Here is an 18819-nt window from a genome sequence, read left to right on the forward strand (position 1 = left end):
GGGTCAGCGACACAGATATGAGATATCTGCTCAAACCCGATGATGTAGTTCATGTGCAAGGCATAAAGGCGGACAAACGTAAAATCCAGCTTCTTCACGTGAAACATGTCGAATATGTAATCGAATCAGAGGAAGAACTTATCCGCGGGGAAGCTGTCGACGTATGACATTTGCCGCGGAACGTTAACCACGTAGACTGGGTATCCTGGATCTGTCGAGGCGATGAGGCCTTTCTCTACCCGCAGCACATCGTCATGAAGTCTCCTTAGATCGCCGAATCTGGCCTGTAGCGCTATTGCAGGTAGGATTGGTTGACCGGGGATATGCCATTTATCCGCATCGGGGATATCTATACGGTCCTGAAGCCGAGGCTGCTGGATCATAGAATCAACTTTTTTGCCTTTCCTTACTCTATTCCTAGACTTCTTTACTACCGGAAGGTCGTCCATAATACGTTGAGACGGCAATTCAAGCACCGACTCATGACGCTCAAACCCTGAGAAGGCGCCAGTATAGACATACTGTTCAACGCCACCGTCGTCCTCATCCTCATCCATGGCAACGTCATCAGCGACTAATGGAGCCTCCTCCTTACCCCGTCCGCTATCACCCAACCCGACACCCGACGCTAATTAGGTAGGTGGGGTGTTGATGTTCATACCTTGCCGACGCTGCGTGCTTGTGGGTGTGCTCCCGACCGCCTTCAGACGAAGCAAACTCTTTGGCTACAACAGGACCCACCCATTGCAACAATCACCAAGCCGCCGCGGTGTCTCCTCATCATCCACCAGTAGTATTGGAGGAGGCAAATTCTCGTGGCCCAGTTCGACACTGGCCACGGAAACCTTGAAGACGTTCGGGGGGATCGGCCGGCTGTGGAACAATGGTTCCTTCGGCTCCATTATCGTCGCCTTCCCCACGTCCACCTTCTGGTCGCTGATGGTGTACAATATGGTGCACGGGGTTTTGTCGGCCTGCAAGGAAAAGTCTGCGACATGAGACATCGGTTGATCGTCGGTAAGGCTAAAAAATTCGTCTGCTGCCCGGTAAACGTCGTCGCAATCACTAGAACCCTGTCCTTCATTGTTGATAGCCATGTTTCCTATGATTAAATCTAGTCAATTAATTCTAGACCTAATAAAATGAATAATGACATAAAAAAGGCCTATTGTTTTGCAGGAATGTTGACTCCTTCCTGGTGCGGCAAATCTCGGGCACTCGATATGTCCTAGTTTGTAGCACAAGTCATGCCGAAATTCACAAAAATTTTTGGCATGACCTTTGCTAAAAAGTGGACAAATCGAGAACCTGAAATTTGCCGGAACAGAAATGAATCAACATTCCGGCAAAACATAGGCCACTCAGTATCATTCCCTGGAAACAGTGTTCAAATATCCCTCTTCGACACCGCAACACATGTCCAAATATACACGAGCAACCACATGTCCAAATTTCACAAGCTAATTCAAAAACAAAGTGTAGAAGAAAATTCATTTAACTACTAATAGAACAAAATTCAGTTAACTTTAGTGCTCTATAATGATGAAAGGAAAAAATTTCCAGTTAACTACTAATTTCATTCATTTAGGTTATTCATTTAACATCACCTAATTAACCTACTCTACCACTACTACTAGCAGCACTACTAACCTAAGTAACCTAGCAAAACTCTAGTGCCCTAACTGAAAAACATCTAATTAACATCTACTAGTACCACTATTGCCCTAACCTAATTAGCATCTACTAGTATCACTATATACTATACAAGCAACATCTACCCTAATTAAACCCTACTGCCCTAACTAACTTTTGTTGTAAACCAATTTTTTTGCTCTAAACTAATTTTTGCTCTAACATCTACTACTTAACATCCTTTGCTCTAAACTAAATTTTTTGCTATAAACAAACTTTTGCTCTACTAATTTTTTTCTCTAAAATGCAGAGAGAGAGGAGTCGGGGGGAGGGGTGGGGGACTTACGGAGAGGGGAGAGACGATGGCAGGGAGGTGCTCGGTGACGGAGGCAGGGGCGAAGAGGGCGGGCTCGGGCACGGGCAACGGCGGTCCTGGGCGGGCTCGGGCGGCGGTGAGGCGAAGGGCGCCGACGGTGACGTCGAGGGCGGCCTCGGGCGGTGGTAGTGAGGATGACGGCGGCCTCAGGGGGAGACGGTGAGGTTGCGGGCGTCCACGCCGGCAGGAGACGGCGGCGAAGTGGGGCGACGGCGAATTGGGGAGACGGCGACGAGGGCGAGGGATTTGGGGAAGAAGTGTGGTGGCCGGGGGCAGGGGGGACCGTTGTTTAAGTGAAACGTAACGGTAGCGCGTTTCCGAAATGCGCTATAGCTAAGTTAGCTACAACGCGTTTCCTGAAACCCGCTACTGCTATTCCTAAGTTAGCTAAGTTAGCAGTAGCGCTGGGCCAGTATACGCGCTACTGCTAGGTTGGGCTAGCCATGTGCGCCAAGTTCAAACATAGCAGCAGCGTTTTTCGCTTGTACGCGCTACTACTAAAGTCATAGCAGTGGCGTGGTTTATTTACGCGCGCTGCTACTAAGTAGCAGTAGCGTTTGATTTTGTACAGCGCTACTGGTAACATTCTGTGTATAAGGTTTTCCCTAGTAGTGTGATATGGTCAAGACGTGATGCTATATTTTATTGTATGAGATGATCATGTTTTGTAACCGAGTTATCGGCAACTGGCAGGAGCCATATGGTTGTCGCTTTATTGTATGAAATACAAACGCCCTGTAATTGCTTTACTTTATCACTAAGCGGTAGCGATAGTCGTAGAAGCAATAGATGGTGTAACGACAACGATGCTACGATGGAGATCAAGGTGTCGCGCCGGTGACGATGGCGATCACGATGGTGCTTCGGAGATGGAGATCACAAGCACAAGATGATGATGGCCATATCATATCACTTATATTGATTGCATGTGATGTTTATCCTTTATGCATCTTATCTTGCTTTGATTGACGGTAGCATTTTAAGATGATCTCTCACTAAATTATCAAGAAGTGTTCTCCCTGAGTATGCACCATTGTGAAAGTTCTTCGTGCTGAGACACCACGTGATGATCGGGTGTGATAGGCTCTACGTTCAAATACAACGGGTGCAAAACAGTTGCACACGCGGAATACTTAGGTTAAACTTGACGAGCCTAACATATACAGATATGGCCTCGGAACACGGAGACAAAAAGGTCGAACGTGAATCATATAGTAGATATGACCAACATAGTGATGTTCACCATTGAAACTACTCCATCTCACGTGATGATCGGACATGGTTTAGTTGATTTGGATCACGTGATCACTTAGATGACTAGATATATGTCTGTCTAAGTGGGAGTTCTTAAGTAATATGATTAATTGAACTTAAATTTATCATGAACTTAGTACCTGATAGTATTTTGCTTGTCTATGTTTGTTGCAGATAGATGAATCGTGCTGTTGTTCCGTTGAATTTTAATGCGTTCCTTGAGAAAGCTAAGTTGGAAGATGATGGTAGCAATTACACATACTGGGTCTGTAACTTGAGGATTATCCTCATTGCTGCACAGAAGAATTACGTCCTGGAAGCACCGCTGGGTGCCAGGCCTGCTGCAGATGCAACTGACGACGTTAAGAACGTCTGGTAGAGCAAAGCTGATGACTACTCGATAGTTCAGTGTGCCATGCTTTACGGCTTGGAACCGGGTCTTCAACGACGTTTTGAACGCCATGGAGCATATGAGATGTTCCAGGAGTTGAAGTTAATATTTCAAGCAAATACCCGGATTGAGAGATATGAAGTCTCCAGTAAGTTCTATAGCTGTAAGATGGAGGAGAATAGTTCTGTCAGTGAACATATACTCAAAATGTCTGGGTATAATAATCACTTGATTCAACTGGGAGTTAATCTTCCTGATGATAGTGTCATTGACAGAATTCTTCAATCACTGCCACCAAGCTACAAGAGCTTCGTTATGAACTATAATATGCAAGGGATGGACAAGAATATTCCCGAGCTCTTCGCAATGCTAAAAGCTGTGGAGGTAGAAATCAAGAAGGAGCATCAACTGTTGATGGTCAATAAGACCACCAGTTTGAAGAAAAAGGGCAAAGGGAAGAAGAAGGGAACTTCAAGAAGAACATCAAACAAGTTGCTGCTCAAGAGAAGAAACCCAAGTCTGGACCTAAGCCTAAGACTGAGTGCTTCTACTGCAAGCAGACTGGACACTGGAAGCGGAACTGCCCCAAGTATTTGGCGGATAAGAAGGATGGCAAAGTGAACAAAGGTATATGTGATATACATGTTATTGATGTGTACCTTACTAATGCTCGTAGTAGCACCTGGGTATTTGATACTGGTTCTGTTGCTAATATTTGCAACTCGAAACAGGGACTATGGATTAAGCGAAGATTGGCTAAGGACAAGGTGACGATGCGCGTGGGAAATGGTTCCAAAGTCGATGTGATCACAGTCGGCACGCTACCCCTACATCTACCATCGGGATTAGTTTTAGACCTGAATAATTGTTATTTGGTGCCAGCGTTGAGCATGAACATTATATATGGATCTTGTTTGATGCGAGACGATTATTCATTTAAATCTGAGAATAATGGTTGTTCTATTTATATGAGTAATATCTTTTATGGTCATGCACCCTTGAAGAGTGGTCTATTTTTATTAAATCACGATAGTAGTGATACACATATTCATAATGTTGAAGCCAAAAATTGCAGAGTTGATAATGATAGTGCAACTTATTTATGGCACTGCCATTTGGGTCATATTGGTGTAAAGTGCATGAAGAAACTCCATACTGATGGACTTCTGGAATCACTTGATTATGAATCACTTGGTACTTGCGAACCGTGCCTCATGGGTAAGATGACAAAAACGCCGTTCTCCGGAACTATGGAGCGAGCAACTGATTTGTTGGAAATCATACATACTGATGTATGTGGTCCGATGAATATTGAGGCTCGCGGCGGGTATCGTTATATTCTCACCTTCACAGATGATTTGAGAAGATATGGGTATATCTACTTGATGAAACACAAGTCTGAAACATTTGAAAAGTTCAAAGAATTTCAGAGTGAAGTGGAAAATCATCGTAACAAGAAAATAAAATTTCTATGATCTGATCATGGAGGAGAATATTTGAGTTACGAGTTTGGTTTACATTTGAAGCAATGCGGAATAGTTTCGCAACTCACGCCACCCGGAACACCACAACGAAATGGTGTGTCCGAATGTCGTAATCGTACTTTACCACATATGGTGCGATCTATGATGTCTCTTACTGATTTACCGCTATCATTTTGGGGTTATGCTTTAGAGACGGCCGCATCCACGTTAAATAGGGCACCATCAAAATCCGTTGAGACGACGCCTTATGAACTATGGTTTGGCAAGAAACCAAAGTTGTCGTTGCTGAAAGTTTGGGGCTGCGATGCTTATGTGAAGAAACTTCAACCAGATAAGCTCGAACCCAAATCAGAGAAATGTGTCTTCATATGATACCCAAAAGAGACTATAGGGTACACCTTCTATCATAGATCTGAGGGCAAGATTTTTGTTGCTAAATTCGGGTCCTTTCTAGAGAAGGAGTTTCTCTCAAAAGAAGTGAGTGGGAGCTAAGTAGAACTTGATGAGGTAACTGTACCTGCTCCCTTATTGGAAAGTAGTTCATCACAAGAACCGGTTCCTGTGACAACTACACCAATCAGTGAGGAAGCTAATGATATTGATCATGAAACTTCAGATCAAGTTACTACCGAACCTCGTAGGTCTACTAGAGTAAGATCCGCACCAGAGTGGTACGGTAATCCTATTCTGGAAGTCATGTTACTTGACCATGGCGAACCTACGAACTATGAGGAAGCGATGATGAGCCCATATTCCGCAAAATGGCTTGAGGCCATGAAATCTGAGATGGGATCCATGTATGAGAACAAAGTATGGACTTTGGTTGACTTGCCCGATGATCGCCAAGCCATCGAGAATAAATGGATCTTCAAGAAGAAGACTGACGCTGATGGAAATATAACCATCTACAAAGCTCGACTTGTTGCAAAAGGTTTTCGACAAGTTCAAGGGGTTGACTACGATGAGACTTTCTCACCCGTAGCGATGCTTAAGTCTGTCCGAATCATGTTAGCAATTGCCGCATTTTATGATTATGAAATTTGGCAAATGGATGTCAAAACTGCATTCCTGAATGGATTTCTGAAAGAAGAGTTGTATATGATGCAGCCGGAAGGTTTTGTCGATCCAAAAGGTGCTAACAAAGTATGCAAGCTCCAGCGATCCATTTATGGACTGGTGCAAGCATCTCGGAGTTGGAATAAACGCTTTGATAGTGTGATCAAAGCATATGGTTTTATACAGACTTTTGGAGAAGCCTGTATTTACAAGAAAGTGAGTGGGAGCTCTGTAGCATTTCTGATATTATATGTAGATGACATATTGTTAATTGGAAATGATATAGAATTTCTGGATAGCATAAAGGGATACTTGAATAAAAGTTTTTCGATGAAAGACCTCGGTGAAGCTGCTTACATATTGGGCATCAAGATCTATAGAGATAGAACAAGACGCTTGATTGGACTTTCACAAAGCACATACCTTGATAAAGTTTTGAAAAAGTTCAAAATGGATCAGGCAAAGAAAGGATTCTTGCCTGTATTACAAGGTGTGAAGTTGAGTCAAACTCAATGCCCGACCACAACAGAAGATAGAGAGAAAATGAAAGATGTTGCCTATGCTTCAGCCATAGGCTCTATCATGTATGCAATGCTGTGTACCAGACCTGATGTATGCTTAGCAATAAGTTTGGCAGGGAGGTACCAAAGTAATCCAGGAGTGGATAATTGGACATCGGCCAAGAATATCCTAAAATACCTGAAAAGGACTAAGGATATGTTTCTCGTTTATGGAGGTGACAAAGAGCTAGTCGTAAATGGTTACGTCGATGCAAGCTTTGACACTGATCCGGACGATTCTAAATCGCAAACCGGATACATGTTTATATTGAACGGTGGAGCTGTCAGTTGGTGCAGTTCTAAACAAAGCGTCGTGGCGGGATCTACATGTGAAGCGGAGTACATAGCTGCTTCGGAAGCAGCAAATGAAGGAGTCTGGATGTAAGAGTTCATTTCCGATCTAGGTGTCACACCTAGTGCATCGGGACCAATGAAGAGCTTCTGTGACACTACTGGTGCAATTGCCTTGGCAAAGAAATCCAGATTTCACAAGAGGACCAAGCACATCAAGAGACGCTTCAATTCCATCCGGGACCAAGTCCAGGTGGGAGACATAGAGATTTGCAAGATACATACGGATCTGAATGTTGCAGACCCGTTTACTAAGCCTCTTCCACGAGCAAAACATGATCAACACCAAGACTCCATGGGTGTTAGAATCATTACAGTGTAATCTAGATTATTGACTATAGTGCAAGTGGGAGACTAAAGGAAATATGCCCTAGAGGCAATAATGAAGTTATTATTTATTTCCTCATATCATGATAAATGTTTATTATTCATGCTAGAATTGTATTAATTGGAAACATGATACATGTGTGAATACATAGACAAACTTAATGTCACTAGTATGCCTCTACTTGACTAGCTCATTAATCAAAGATGGTTATGTTTCCTAAGCATAGACATGTGTGTCATTTGATTAACGGGTCACATCATTAGGAGAATGATGTGATTGACTTGACCCATTCCGTTAGCTTAGCACTTGATCGTTTAGTATGTTGCTATTGCTTTCTTCATGACTTATGCAAGTTCCTATAACTATGAGATTATGCAACTCCCGTTTACCGGAGGAACACTTTGTGTGCTACCAAACGTCACAACGTAACTGGGTGATTATAAAGGAGCTCTACAGGTGTCTCCAAAGGTACATGTTGAGTTGGCGTATTTCGAGATTAGGTTTTGTCACTCCGATTGTCGGAGAGGTATCTATGGGCCCTCTCGGTAATGCACATCACTATAAGCCTTGCAAGCAATGTAGCTAATGAGTTAGTTACGGAATTATGCATTATGTTACGAGTAAAGATACTCGCCAGTAACGAGATTGAATTAGGTATTGAGATACCGACGATCGAATCTCGGGCAAGTAACATACCGATGACAAAGGGAACAATGTATGTTGTTATGCGGTTTGACTGATAAAGATCTTCGTAGAATATGTAGGAGCCAATATGAGCATCCAGGTTCCGCTATTGGTTATTGACCGGAAACAATTCTAGGTCATGTCTACATAGTTCTCGAACCCATAGGGTCCGCACGCTTAAGGTTTCGTTGATAGTTTTATTATGAGTTTATGAGTTTTGATGTACCGAAGGTTGTTCGGAGTCCCGGATGTGATCACGGACATGACGAGGAGTCTCGAAATGGTCGAGACATAAAGATCGATATATTGGACGACTATATTTGGACACCGGAAAGGTTCCGGGTGAGATTGGGACAATACCGGATCTCCGGGAGGTTATCGGAACCCCCCGGGAGGTATATGGGCCTTATTGGTCCTTAGTGGAAAGGAGGGAGAAGAAGCAAAGGAGGGGGCGCCCCCCCAAGCCCAATCCGAATCGGGATCGGGGCCGGCCCCCTTTCCTTCTTCCCTCCCCCTCTTCCTTCCCTCTCCTACTCCTAATAGGAAAAGGGGGAGTCCTACTCCCAGTTGGGGTTGGACTCCCCCCTAGGGCGTGCCACCCCCTTGGCTGGCCTCCTCCTCCACTCCTTTATATACAGGGGAGGGGGGCACCCCATAGACACAACAATTGATCTCTTGATCTCTTAGCCGTGTGCGGTGCCTCCCTCCACCATAGTCCTCGATAATATTGTAGCGGTGCTTAGGCGAAGCCCTGCGACGGTAGAACATCAAGATTGTCACCATGCAGTCGTGCTGATGGAACTCTTCCCCGACATTCTGTTGGATCGGAGTCCGGGGATCATCATCGAGCTGAACGTGTGCTAGAACTTGGAGGTGCCGTAATTTCGGTGCTTGATCGGTCGGGTCGTGAAGACGTACGACTACATCAACCGCGTTGTTCTAACGCTTCCGCTTTTGGTCTACGAGGGTACGTGGACAACACTCTCCCCTCTCGTTTCTATGCATCACCATGATCTTGCATGTGCGTAGGATTTTTTTTGAAATTACTATGTTCCCCAACAACCTCTCCGATACACAGAGTGACAAATCCTAATCTTGATCTATGCCAACCCAACAAACACCTTCGGAGACACCTGTAGAGCATCTTTATAATCACCCAGTTATGTTGTGACGTTTGATAGCACACAAGGTGTTCCTCCGGTATTCGGGAGTTGCATAATCTCATAGTCAGAGGAACATGTATAAGTCATGAAGAAAGCAATATCAATAAAACTAAACGGTCATTATGCTAAGCTAACGGATGGGTCTTGTCCATCACATCATTCTCTAATAATGTGATCCCGTTCATCAAATGACAACACATGTCTATGGTCAGGAAACATAACCATCTTTGATTAATGAGCTAGTCAAGTAGAGGCATACTAGGGACACTTTGTTTTGTCTATGTATTCACACATGGACAAGTTTCTGGTTAATACAATTCTAGCATGAATAATAAACATTTATCATGATATAAGGAAATATAAATAACAACTTTATTATTGCCTCTAGGGCATATTTCCTTTAGCTACGGCTAATTACCCGATTACCATGTGAGCGTGAGTAAAAGTATTTCCTCTCCAAGTCCCTACCCCCTTGATTACCTAGGGTTTTTCCTTGCTGATTCCCCTTTATATATAAGCCCAAATCTTGCAAAGTTTCATTTCCATCACGATACTGTCACAAGTCAGCTCACCTCTGTGACGGGCCTATGTCAATAACACAAACAATCTATAAAATACACCTAGGTTGAATCGGTTAGAAGTTGTAAATCACCACGAGTTTGTTGTGTCTGTGTAGAGCAGTAAACACCTAGAAGTGGCAGACGTGTCTGATCTTGTCGTTGTCAAAATATAGAGTAACATCTACGACTAATTACCCGATTACCATGTGACCATGAGCAAAAGGTACTTTCCTTTCCTCTCCAAGTCCCAACCACCTTGATAACCTAGGGTTTTCCCCTTCCCAAATACCCTTTTCATATAAGGCCGAAATCTTGCAAAGTTCCATTTCCATTGTCGGTGTAACACGGTACTTTCATGGCTCAGTTCACCTCTGTGCCGGGCCTATGTGACTAACACAAACAATCTGTAAAAATATACCTAGGTTGAATCGGTTGGAAGTTGTAAAACACCACGAGTCTGTGTTTGTGTAGAGCAACAAACACCTAGAAGTGGCAGATGTCTCAGATCTTTTAGTTGTCAAAACAGAGTAACATTTGAAATATTGCGTTCGTTGCTACGACTATTACCCAATTACCATGTGACTGTGATTAAAAGTACTTTTCTTTCTCCTCGAAGTCCCAATCCCTGTGATAACCTAGGGTTATCCCCTTGCCAAACCACCTTTATATATAAGCCCAAAATCTCGCAAAGTTCCATTTTCATTGCCCGCGTAACACCGTATTGTCACGTCTCAGTTTACCTCCGTGATGGGCTTGTGTCACTAACACAAGCGACATAAAATATACCTAGGGTGAATCGGTTGCAAGTTATAACAGACCACGAGTCTGTGTTTGTGCAGAGCAACAAACACCTGGATGTGGCAGGCGTGTCTGATCTTGTCATTGTCAAAACAGAGTAACATTTGGAATATTGTGTTCGTTGCTACCGCTAATTACCCGATTACCATGTGACTGTGAGTAAACGTACTTTTCTTTTCTTTCCTCTCCAAGTCCCAATCCCTATGATAACCTAGGGTTATCCCCTTGCCAAACAACCTTTATATATAAGCCCAAAATCTTGCAAAGTTCCATTTTTATTGCCGTGTAACACTGTGTTGTCATGTCTCAGTTTACCTTCGTGATGGGCTTGTGTCACTAAGACAAATGATACGTAAAATATACCTAGGATGAATCAGTTGCAAGTTGTAACAGACCACGAGTCTGTGTGTGTGTGCAGAGCAGCAAACACCTAGATGTGGCAGACGTGTCTGATCTTGTCGTTGTCAAAACATAAAGTAATATTTGGAATTTTGTGTTCGTTGCTACGACTAATATACCCAATTACCATGTGACCGTGAGTAAAAGTACTTTCCTTTCCTCTCCAAGTCCCAACCCCTTGATAACTTAGGGTTTTTCCCTTGCCGAATCCCCTTTATATATAAGCCCGAAATATTGCAAAGTTCCATTTCAATTGCCAATGTAACACGGTACTGTCATGGCTCAGTTCACCTTTGTGACGGGCCTATACCACTAAACACAAATGATCTGGAAAATATACCTAGGCTGAATCGGTTGGAAGTTTGAAAAGACCACGAGTCTTTGTTTGTGTAGATTAGGAAACACTTGGAAGTGACAGATGTGTGCTATCCTATCGTTGTCAAAACATAGAGTAACATTTGAAACTTTGTGTTCGTTGCTATGGCTAATTACCCGATTACCATGTGACTGTGAGTAAAAGTACTTTTTTCCTCTCCAAGTCCCAACCCCTTGATAACCTAAGGGTTTTCCCTTGCCGAATCCCCTTTACATATAAGCCCAAAATCTCGCAAAGTTTTATTTCCATTGCCGATGTAACACGGTACTGTCACAACTCAGTTCACGTCCATGAGGGGCCTGTGTCACTAACACAAACAATCTGGCAAGAAAGTCGAAACACTGCGACTCCTTCGATGATCATGGTACTTGGATTTGTTTGTGGGTGCTGGGGTGCTAAGTACTTGAATTATGTAATGCCATGACTTTTTTTGTTGCCTTCTGTTGGACTTTATTACAAACCTTCCTTCTTAAGGGCATGGCCGATGCATAGCCCCAGGGTGATGCCGCGTACGCCACGTAGGATCGAATGCAAGGAAAAGTAGGTTCGGATGGAGCAGCGGGATCCTCAGCAGGATGCGAGTGTTTGGGGAGAAAAAGTGTGGTCCAGTGCATAAAGCTAAAAAGGTTGAAGTGTAGAGCAGAGATGCATGTGCAGTGGGAGTCTTTATTTTTTATTCTTTGATGAAGCCCACTAGTGGTAGCTTGCATTGAAAGAGAAAAAAAAATCAACGTATATGTCTCAAGCTATTTTTTATATGCCCTAATTAATGTACGGTAATGATAACTCCCGAACGTTCGGGAGTTAAGCATGGCAACCCGAACGGGTTTAGATGGCAAGTTTAGTTTGCGTGAGATTAGGGAAACATGGCAATTTTCTGACAAAAAAACGAAAAAGGACAAAGTTGCCATCCCTATGAACTAAAGTTGCCATCTCCTATGAACTAAAATTGCCATGTAAAAACGTTCGGGACGAAATGCTCAAAATCCGAACGTTCGGGAGTTATTGGATTCCTTAATGTAATGACAAGCCTTTTGCCTTGTTTTTTTAAAGACAGTTTCATCATTTCTTTCCATACCGCTTGAGCATCCTCTCTGTCCTCCGGAAACCAGGACTCCTCACCCTTACCACTCGCCGCTTCTCCCACCTCCTCCGCCGCCGCAATGGCAGGGGAAAGCACGGCAGCCACCCCATCGCGCGCATGCGCACCCTCCCCGGCGCCGGCAGACGCACTCCTACCCACCCTGCCATCCGCCCAGCGTCCCGAGCAACGCGACCTTGGGACTGGGAGGGTCATATGGGCGGTGATAAGATGGACTGGAGGGTGCGCGGCGAGGCGGAGCCCGGAGTCGCCGTGCCTGGCGGTATGGCGGCGAGGTAAGAGGCTGAAACCCTAGAATTTTGGTAGTACTACTACCTATATCTGAATCTGCTACTCGCCCTTCTTCTAAAAAAAATCTGCTACTACTAGTTTCCTCTGCAGTTCCGCTTGTGGATGGCCCTCCTCCTAGCTGGATGGCAGGGACAATGGATGATCATCTACTGCCCTCTTTTTTACCATCTTGGTAGACCGGGCATAATATTTGGTTATTGTTTAGGTTCAGGCATCGACTGAACTTGGTGAATCCGAACTAGCTGACGAGAGGATAAGTACTACTCGTAGGCCTGAATACTTTCATCTGAACTTTCAGGTGGCCTGTCACCTGTCAGGTGGTGAAATCAATCAATTATACCCATGAGCAATGGTCTGCATGATAATATTTCATATTTGGTTTTGGCACCAATGTACTCCCTCCGTTCCAAAATAGATGACCCAACTTTGTACTAACTTCAGTACAAAGTTAGTACAAAGTTGGGTCATCTATTGTACAAAGTTAGTACAAAGTTGGGTCATCTATTTTGGAACGGAGGAGTATATATGTACAGACAAGAGCTAGCAATTCAAAGCATGACGAAAAGGGTTTCCCCCACTTTATATTATAAAGCAACCAGCACAACAACGATCATACAGAACAAAAGTTCAGAAAGGAAATGAGATGGAAAGGGGAAAATGATAGTAACAGGGAATATGGTCGTGCTCATTTTAATGGGACAAATATCTCTTTGACCACGGGGGAGTGCCCAACTACAAGTCCACATCAGCACATCTTAGCTGAAGCCTGAGGCAGGCTTTTGTGGCTGTGAGTCTTGACTAGATCACCTTCTAGGCTTCCACTACAGAAACTAGACCATAATGAGAAGAAAACGATGCCCCAGTATTGCCCTACAAAAAGAGTACCAGAGAACCACGGGCAAGTGTTTGCTGGTGGCTACCATTCTTAGTCTCCCCCTTGGTTTGAACGTGTTGATAAATAGGCATAGGAGCCCTGCGTTTCTTTCTGAAGATCGATGGCGGAGTTGCTTCCCTTTCCTCTCGTGCCATGGCTCCTCCTCACATGCTTCTCTCCATTCTTTGTTCATTCTATGGAATCGAGTACCTCCAGCTGCTCAAGTTCCAATATCTCCATCCCTTATCCTTTTGGTGTCTATGGGCAGAGCCCCTCCCCGGCTGAAGGGTTTGAGATCACATGTGGTTCATCTGGTCCTATGCTTCCCATAGGCAACAACTCAATTAGCATCCTCAACATTTCCCTGCTGGATGGTTATGTGACCATCCTGGCTAGTGCTGCCTCCCGTTCCCGGCATTGCGGAGGTGACTTTGCTAGCTTCAGCCTTGAGGGGACAAGCTTCACCTTCTCCGATACAAGGAACAAGTTGACAGCCGTCGGCTGTAATATGGTGGCCATGCTGTTGAATGGCACCAGCGATTACAGCGGTGGCTGCGCTTCTTTTTGCTCTACAAGCAATAGCATCGTCGATGGTGCTTGCTCTGGCGTGGCTTGCTGCCAAGCACCGGTGCCAAAGGGTTTGAAGAAGCTGTCTTTGAATTTCACGAACATAAATGCCAGCCTAAGCAAGTATACTTTAGCATGTGCTGAGGCGTTCATCGTGGAGCAGAACTCCTACGCTTTCGCTGCTGCCTACCTGAAGGTCCTGAACAACTCAAATAATAGCCCTCCTCAATACCGGCCTGTTGTTCTTGAGTGGTCCATAGATGGTGGCAGCTGTGAGGAGGCAAACCGCTCTGCATCATATGCTTGCAAGGAGAATTCTTACTGCTATAGCTCGTCCAATGGGATTGGATATCGCTGTAATTGTACCGAAGGATTTCTGGGGAACCCATACCTGCAAGGGCCTGGTGGATGCCAAGGTAATGAACACGTCCCCTGCTTATATTTTCTGGGTTTTCTTGTTACCTTTGTTTGTGTTTTTCAACTTTAATGGCAAGAGCTATGCATATCTGATATCTGTTTTGTTTCATGTGACTGTCGGCAAGATACTGATGAGTGCTCCACTGTAAAGCCATGCACGCATACCTGCATCAACACGAAGGGCAGCTTCAACTGTGTGTGCCCATCAGGGATGAATGGTGATGGCCGGAAGGAGGGAAGTGGCTGCAGTGGAATTGGCACGCTGCAGATTTCAATAGGCAAGTTTATGCAGATTTCAGGGATGAATGTTGAGTTAGATTAATGTTTGACCAAATAAATAATTCTCCAAGTTTTGTTGTGTGCCTTTGCAGTTGTGGGACTAGCTCTGCTACTGCTTCTCCTTGTTCTCGGTTTCTGGACTCACTGTCTTGTTAAGAGGAGAAAGCTTGCGAAGAAAAGACAGAGATATTTTATGCAGAATGGTGGCGTGTTACTGAAGCAGCAAATGCTTTCTCGGAGAGCACCGCTGCGGATATTTACCTCAGCTGAGCTTGACAAAGCAACCAACAAATTCAGTGATAGCAATATTGTTGGTAGAGGTGGATTCGGGACTGTCTACAAAGGTGTACTATCAGATCAAATGGTTGTAGCAGTCAAAAGGTCGCAGCGAGTTGATCAGAGCCAGGTGGAACAATTTGTCAATGAGCTGGTCATTCTTTCACAAGTGACCCACAAGAACGTGGTTCAGCTACTAGGCTGTTGTCTTGAGGCAGAAGTTCCCTTATTGGTGTATGAATTCATCTCCAATGGTGCCCTTTTTCATCATCTCCACAATACATCAATCCCAATGTCATGGGAGGACCGCCTAAGGACTGCAGTTGAAACCGCATCGGCACTTGCATACTTGCACTTGGCTGCAAAGACGCCAATCGTTCACAGAGACGTCAAGTCATCGAACATTCTTCTTGATTCGAGCTTCACCGCAAAGGTGTCTGATTTCGGCGCGTCAAGGCCACTACCCCCAAATCAGACCCATGTGACGACCTTAGTGCAGGGCACGCTAGGGTACATGGACCCTGAGTACTTCCAGACAAGCCAACTGACCGAGAAAAGTGACGTTTACAGCTTTGGCGTGGTACTTGTTGAGCTTTTGACAAGGGAGAAACCAATATCAGATGGTCTGGTCGACGAGGTTAGAAGTCTAGCAATGCATTTTAGCACGTTATTCCACCAGAACCAGTTGCTGAAGATTGTGGACTCTCAAGTGGCTGAGGAAGCTGGGATGAGACATGTCAAAACAGTCGCACAGTTGGCTTTGCGATGCTTGAGGTCGAGAGGTGAAGAGAGGCCGAGGATGATTGAGGTTGCGGTTGAACTTGAAGCTCTGAGAAGACTGATGAAACAACACTCTGTCCTGAAGAGTGAAGAAGAAGAGCCTCTGCTTCCTCTGCTTCGAGACTTGAGTTGCCACGGGGAGATGAATTTCGATGCGCAGTTGAGTTCGAGCCATGATGGAATTGCCAAGGATGAAAGTATGGAGATCATTCTACTCCCATCCGGCGATCTCTCATGTTAGGTCTTTCATAATTATCTGTTCCATTTGTGGTTATCTGGCAGCCAGGTTGAAACCCAGAGTAGGTTTATTATATCAGTAAGTGTTGGTTGCTTTTTTCTTTTCTTTTCGTATCTCTGTTCAGCCCAACTTATCGACCCATTTGTAGGTCAAGAAATGACTGCTAAATTTTCGCACTCGGATTTGACCAAAACTTCAGATACAAATCATAATCGCCTTTGTATTCGACCATTGTTCATTCTGAAGTCTTTCGCTTGCATAAATACGTCGTGGAGCTTAGATAGTAGTCCCTCCGTCCCGAATTAGTGGACTCAGATTTGTTTAGACAAATCTGAGTCCACTAATTGGTAATAAAATTTATGCTATGTGTTTGCTACCTTATCTAGCATTCAACTTTTACTCCGGAAGAGATAGGCTGCAATCCCAATAGGGATTAGTTCCACTATAGGAAAATTATTATTATCCCTGCCACTTAGAAACCATCTGGTTAATCCATGCCATTTAGTGGTCATCTGGTTAATCCATGCCAAGGATGGATTTAATCTCCATGTTTATTTTTTATAAGAATCTCCACATTTATAATCTCACATATGTATTGGAGCACAATCAACTGTAAATTTTCAAATTCAGAGCCATGAAACAAAGCAAACTTGGCAGTTGTTCGTGACTAAAACAGAAGATCCAAATAAAACACCGGGATATGGCATACAATTATTTGTCTGACACCTCGATCAAGCTCCCTGAAAAACACATTTCCTGTAGATGAAGAGCAGCCAGTCCGCATCTGCAAACCAACGTACATCATGGATTATCCGAAACTACTTGTACAGGAGATGAGGTGAATTACTAATGATATATTCAAGGCGTTTTCCTTTTTTTTGCCGGAATATATATTCAAGGTGTTAGCATGGATACTAGAAGAAATGCTTCAAGCTCAGATAATCAGTGGAACGGAGGGAGTATGTTATATTGCAATGAATAAACATTTTCATTCAACGAGGGCTGGCAGTTGGCACTATCATGACAGAGGCGGCGACGAGCGGACGACCGAGAGAAGACGGCACCAACGACTGGACGCTGGTCCGCCGGTGGCTTTTGGGCTTTGCTTCGCAGGAGGGGCGACATGACAATGGTATTCCAGCTTCCAGGTTGCCCTGTCGTCTTCGGTGGCTGTGGAAAATGAATGGGTGGCTTGACCATGACTCTCGTACCAGCGTTTGTAACACGACTCCAGGAGACCAAGACGTAGTGTACCAGGATGATGATGGGAAAATATCACGCGCTTCCTTGAGCGTGCGACTCCTATACGACCGACCTACAATGATCCATTGCGCGCGACGTGACTCCTGCGTGCGTACGTGTTCCCACTCTTTTTTTTCATGGCATACGTGTCTCATTCATATCATAAAGAACAAAGTACAAATCACGTAAAGACCGACATGACAAAACTGAAAAGATAGCAGAACATCTCTGAGCTTGACACCAATACACGTCACCTGCCTTCGGCACCACCATAGCAGACACCGAAGAAAAAAATGACGAATCACCTTCTCACCCGAGCTCGACGCGTCTCCATCGCTGATATGCAGCTTTGCGGACCTCCAAGGTGGCTCACCAAAAGCGAAGCCCTTGCCGTTGAACAAATCAGACCGGGGCAACACCCCGGACACGTCAGCGAACTCCAGATCTGGCACCCCACCACGACTAAGACGCCGAAGGAGCAAACTATACCTGCCATCCACTAACCATGAGCCCAGCACATGTTCTGTCTTCCAGATGTCGTCGATGCAGACCACAATCTGCATCCGCTCCTGGACTACCTCCCAAACTCCGCACCGACGCTGGAGCAAACGCCATCGCAACGACGGAGCCCGAGGACACAGGTTCACCACAAGGATGCCGCCGCCACCACGCCATCCTTACTTGAACAGACTGGTTTCCAAATTCATCCCCAACCATAAGACCGATGGCCACGTCAAGGAATGATCCGAAGAACCTTTATTCAGCGCAGTCATCGTCGTCGCCGAAAAACAAAGACAATGAACAACCTAAAAATCTAGACTACGAGAAAGTAAAAACAATCCACGCGAGTGGATCCGGCGAACCCCCTCACCACTGACGACCGAGGCCGCCGGCGGAGGGGAGCCGGCGGAGGACGGCGTTGGAAGATCGGCCTCTCCTGGCGGCCGCCAGGGACCAGAGCGTGTTCCCACTCGAATGCGCTGCCTGCCACTGCCATAATGGCAAATACTTCCGGATGTAGACGCCCATGACGTGTTTGGTTACATTCTTAATGGAGCCTAATCCAGTGAAATCTGTTTTAGCGGAGCCTGTTTAAGGGTATATAGCCTCTAGGCCGTGTTTTATATATCGTTTGGTCGCCTATATTTATCTCAACTTGCATTCTTCCTATAGTGTAAATTGCACTAGATCAAACCTGCATCTAAACCTATATTTATCTCAACTTGCATTCTTCCTATAGTGTAAATTGCACTAGATCGAGCCTGCATCTAAAAAATGATCGATCTGAGCGTTCGTCTGGCTGAGAGCGCTTTAAGTTCGTGCGAGCCAGTTACTACGTGT

General features: G+C 44.8%; 1 protein-coding gene across 2 annotated transcripts; it reads left to right on the plus strand.

Annotated features, from left to right (window-relative positions):
- Window positions 1–12482: 12482 nt before the first annotated feature.
- On the plus strand, window positions 12483–16459 carry LOC123046592 (wall-associated receptor kinase 2). Of its 2 annotated transcripts, none has more exons than XM_044469987.1 (4): window positions 12483–12789; window positions 12884–14662; window positions 14789–14941; window positions 15035–16459. In XM_044469987.1, exons 2-4 carry the CDS (start codon window positions 13801–13803, stop codon window positions 16237–16239), a joined length of 2220 nt encoding a protein of 739 aa, XP_044325922.1. In that variant the 5' UTR covers window positions 12483–12789; window positions 12884–13800; the 3' UTR covers window positions 16240–16459. The 2 variants fall into 2 exon arrangements, with proteins under 2 accessions (XP_044325922.1, XP_044325923.1); XM_044469988.1 differs by having other exon boundaries at window positions 12896–14662.
- Window positions 16460–18819: the final 2360 nt, after the last annotated feature.

Source organism: Triticum aestivum, chromosome 2B, assembly GCF_018294505.1.
Source record: "Triticum aestivum cultivar Chinese Spring chromosome 2B, IWGSC CS RefSeq v2.1, whole genome shotgun sequence".
Classification (NCBI taxonomy): Eukaryota; Viridiplantae; Streptophyta; class Magnoliopsida; order Poales; family Poaceae; genus Triticum; species Triticum aestivum.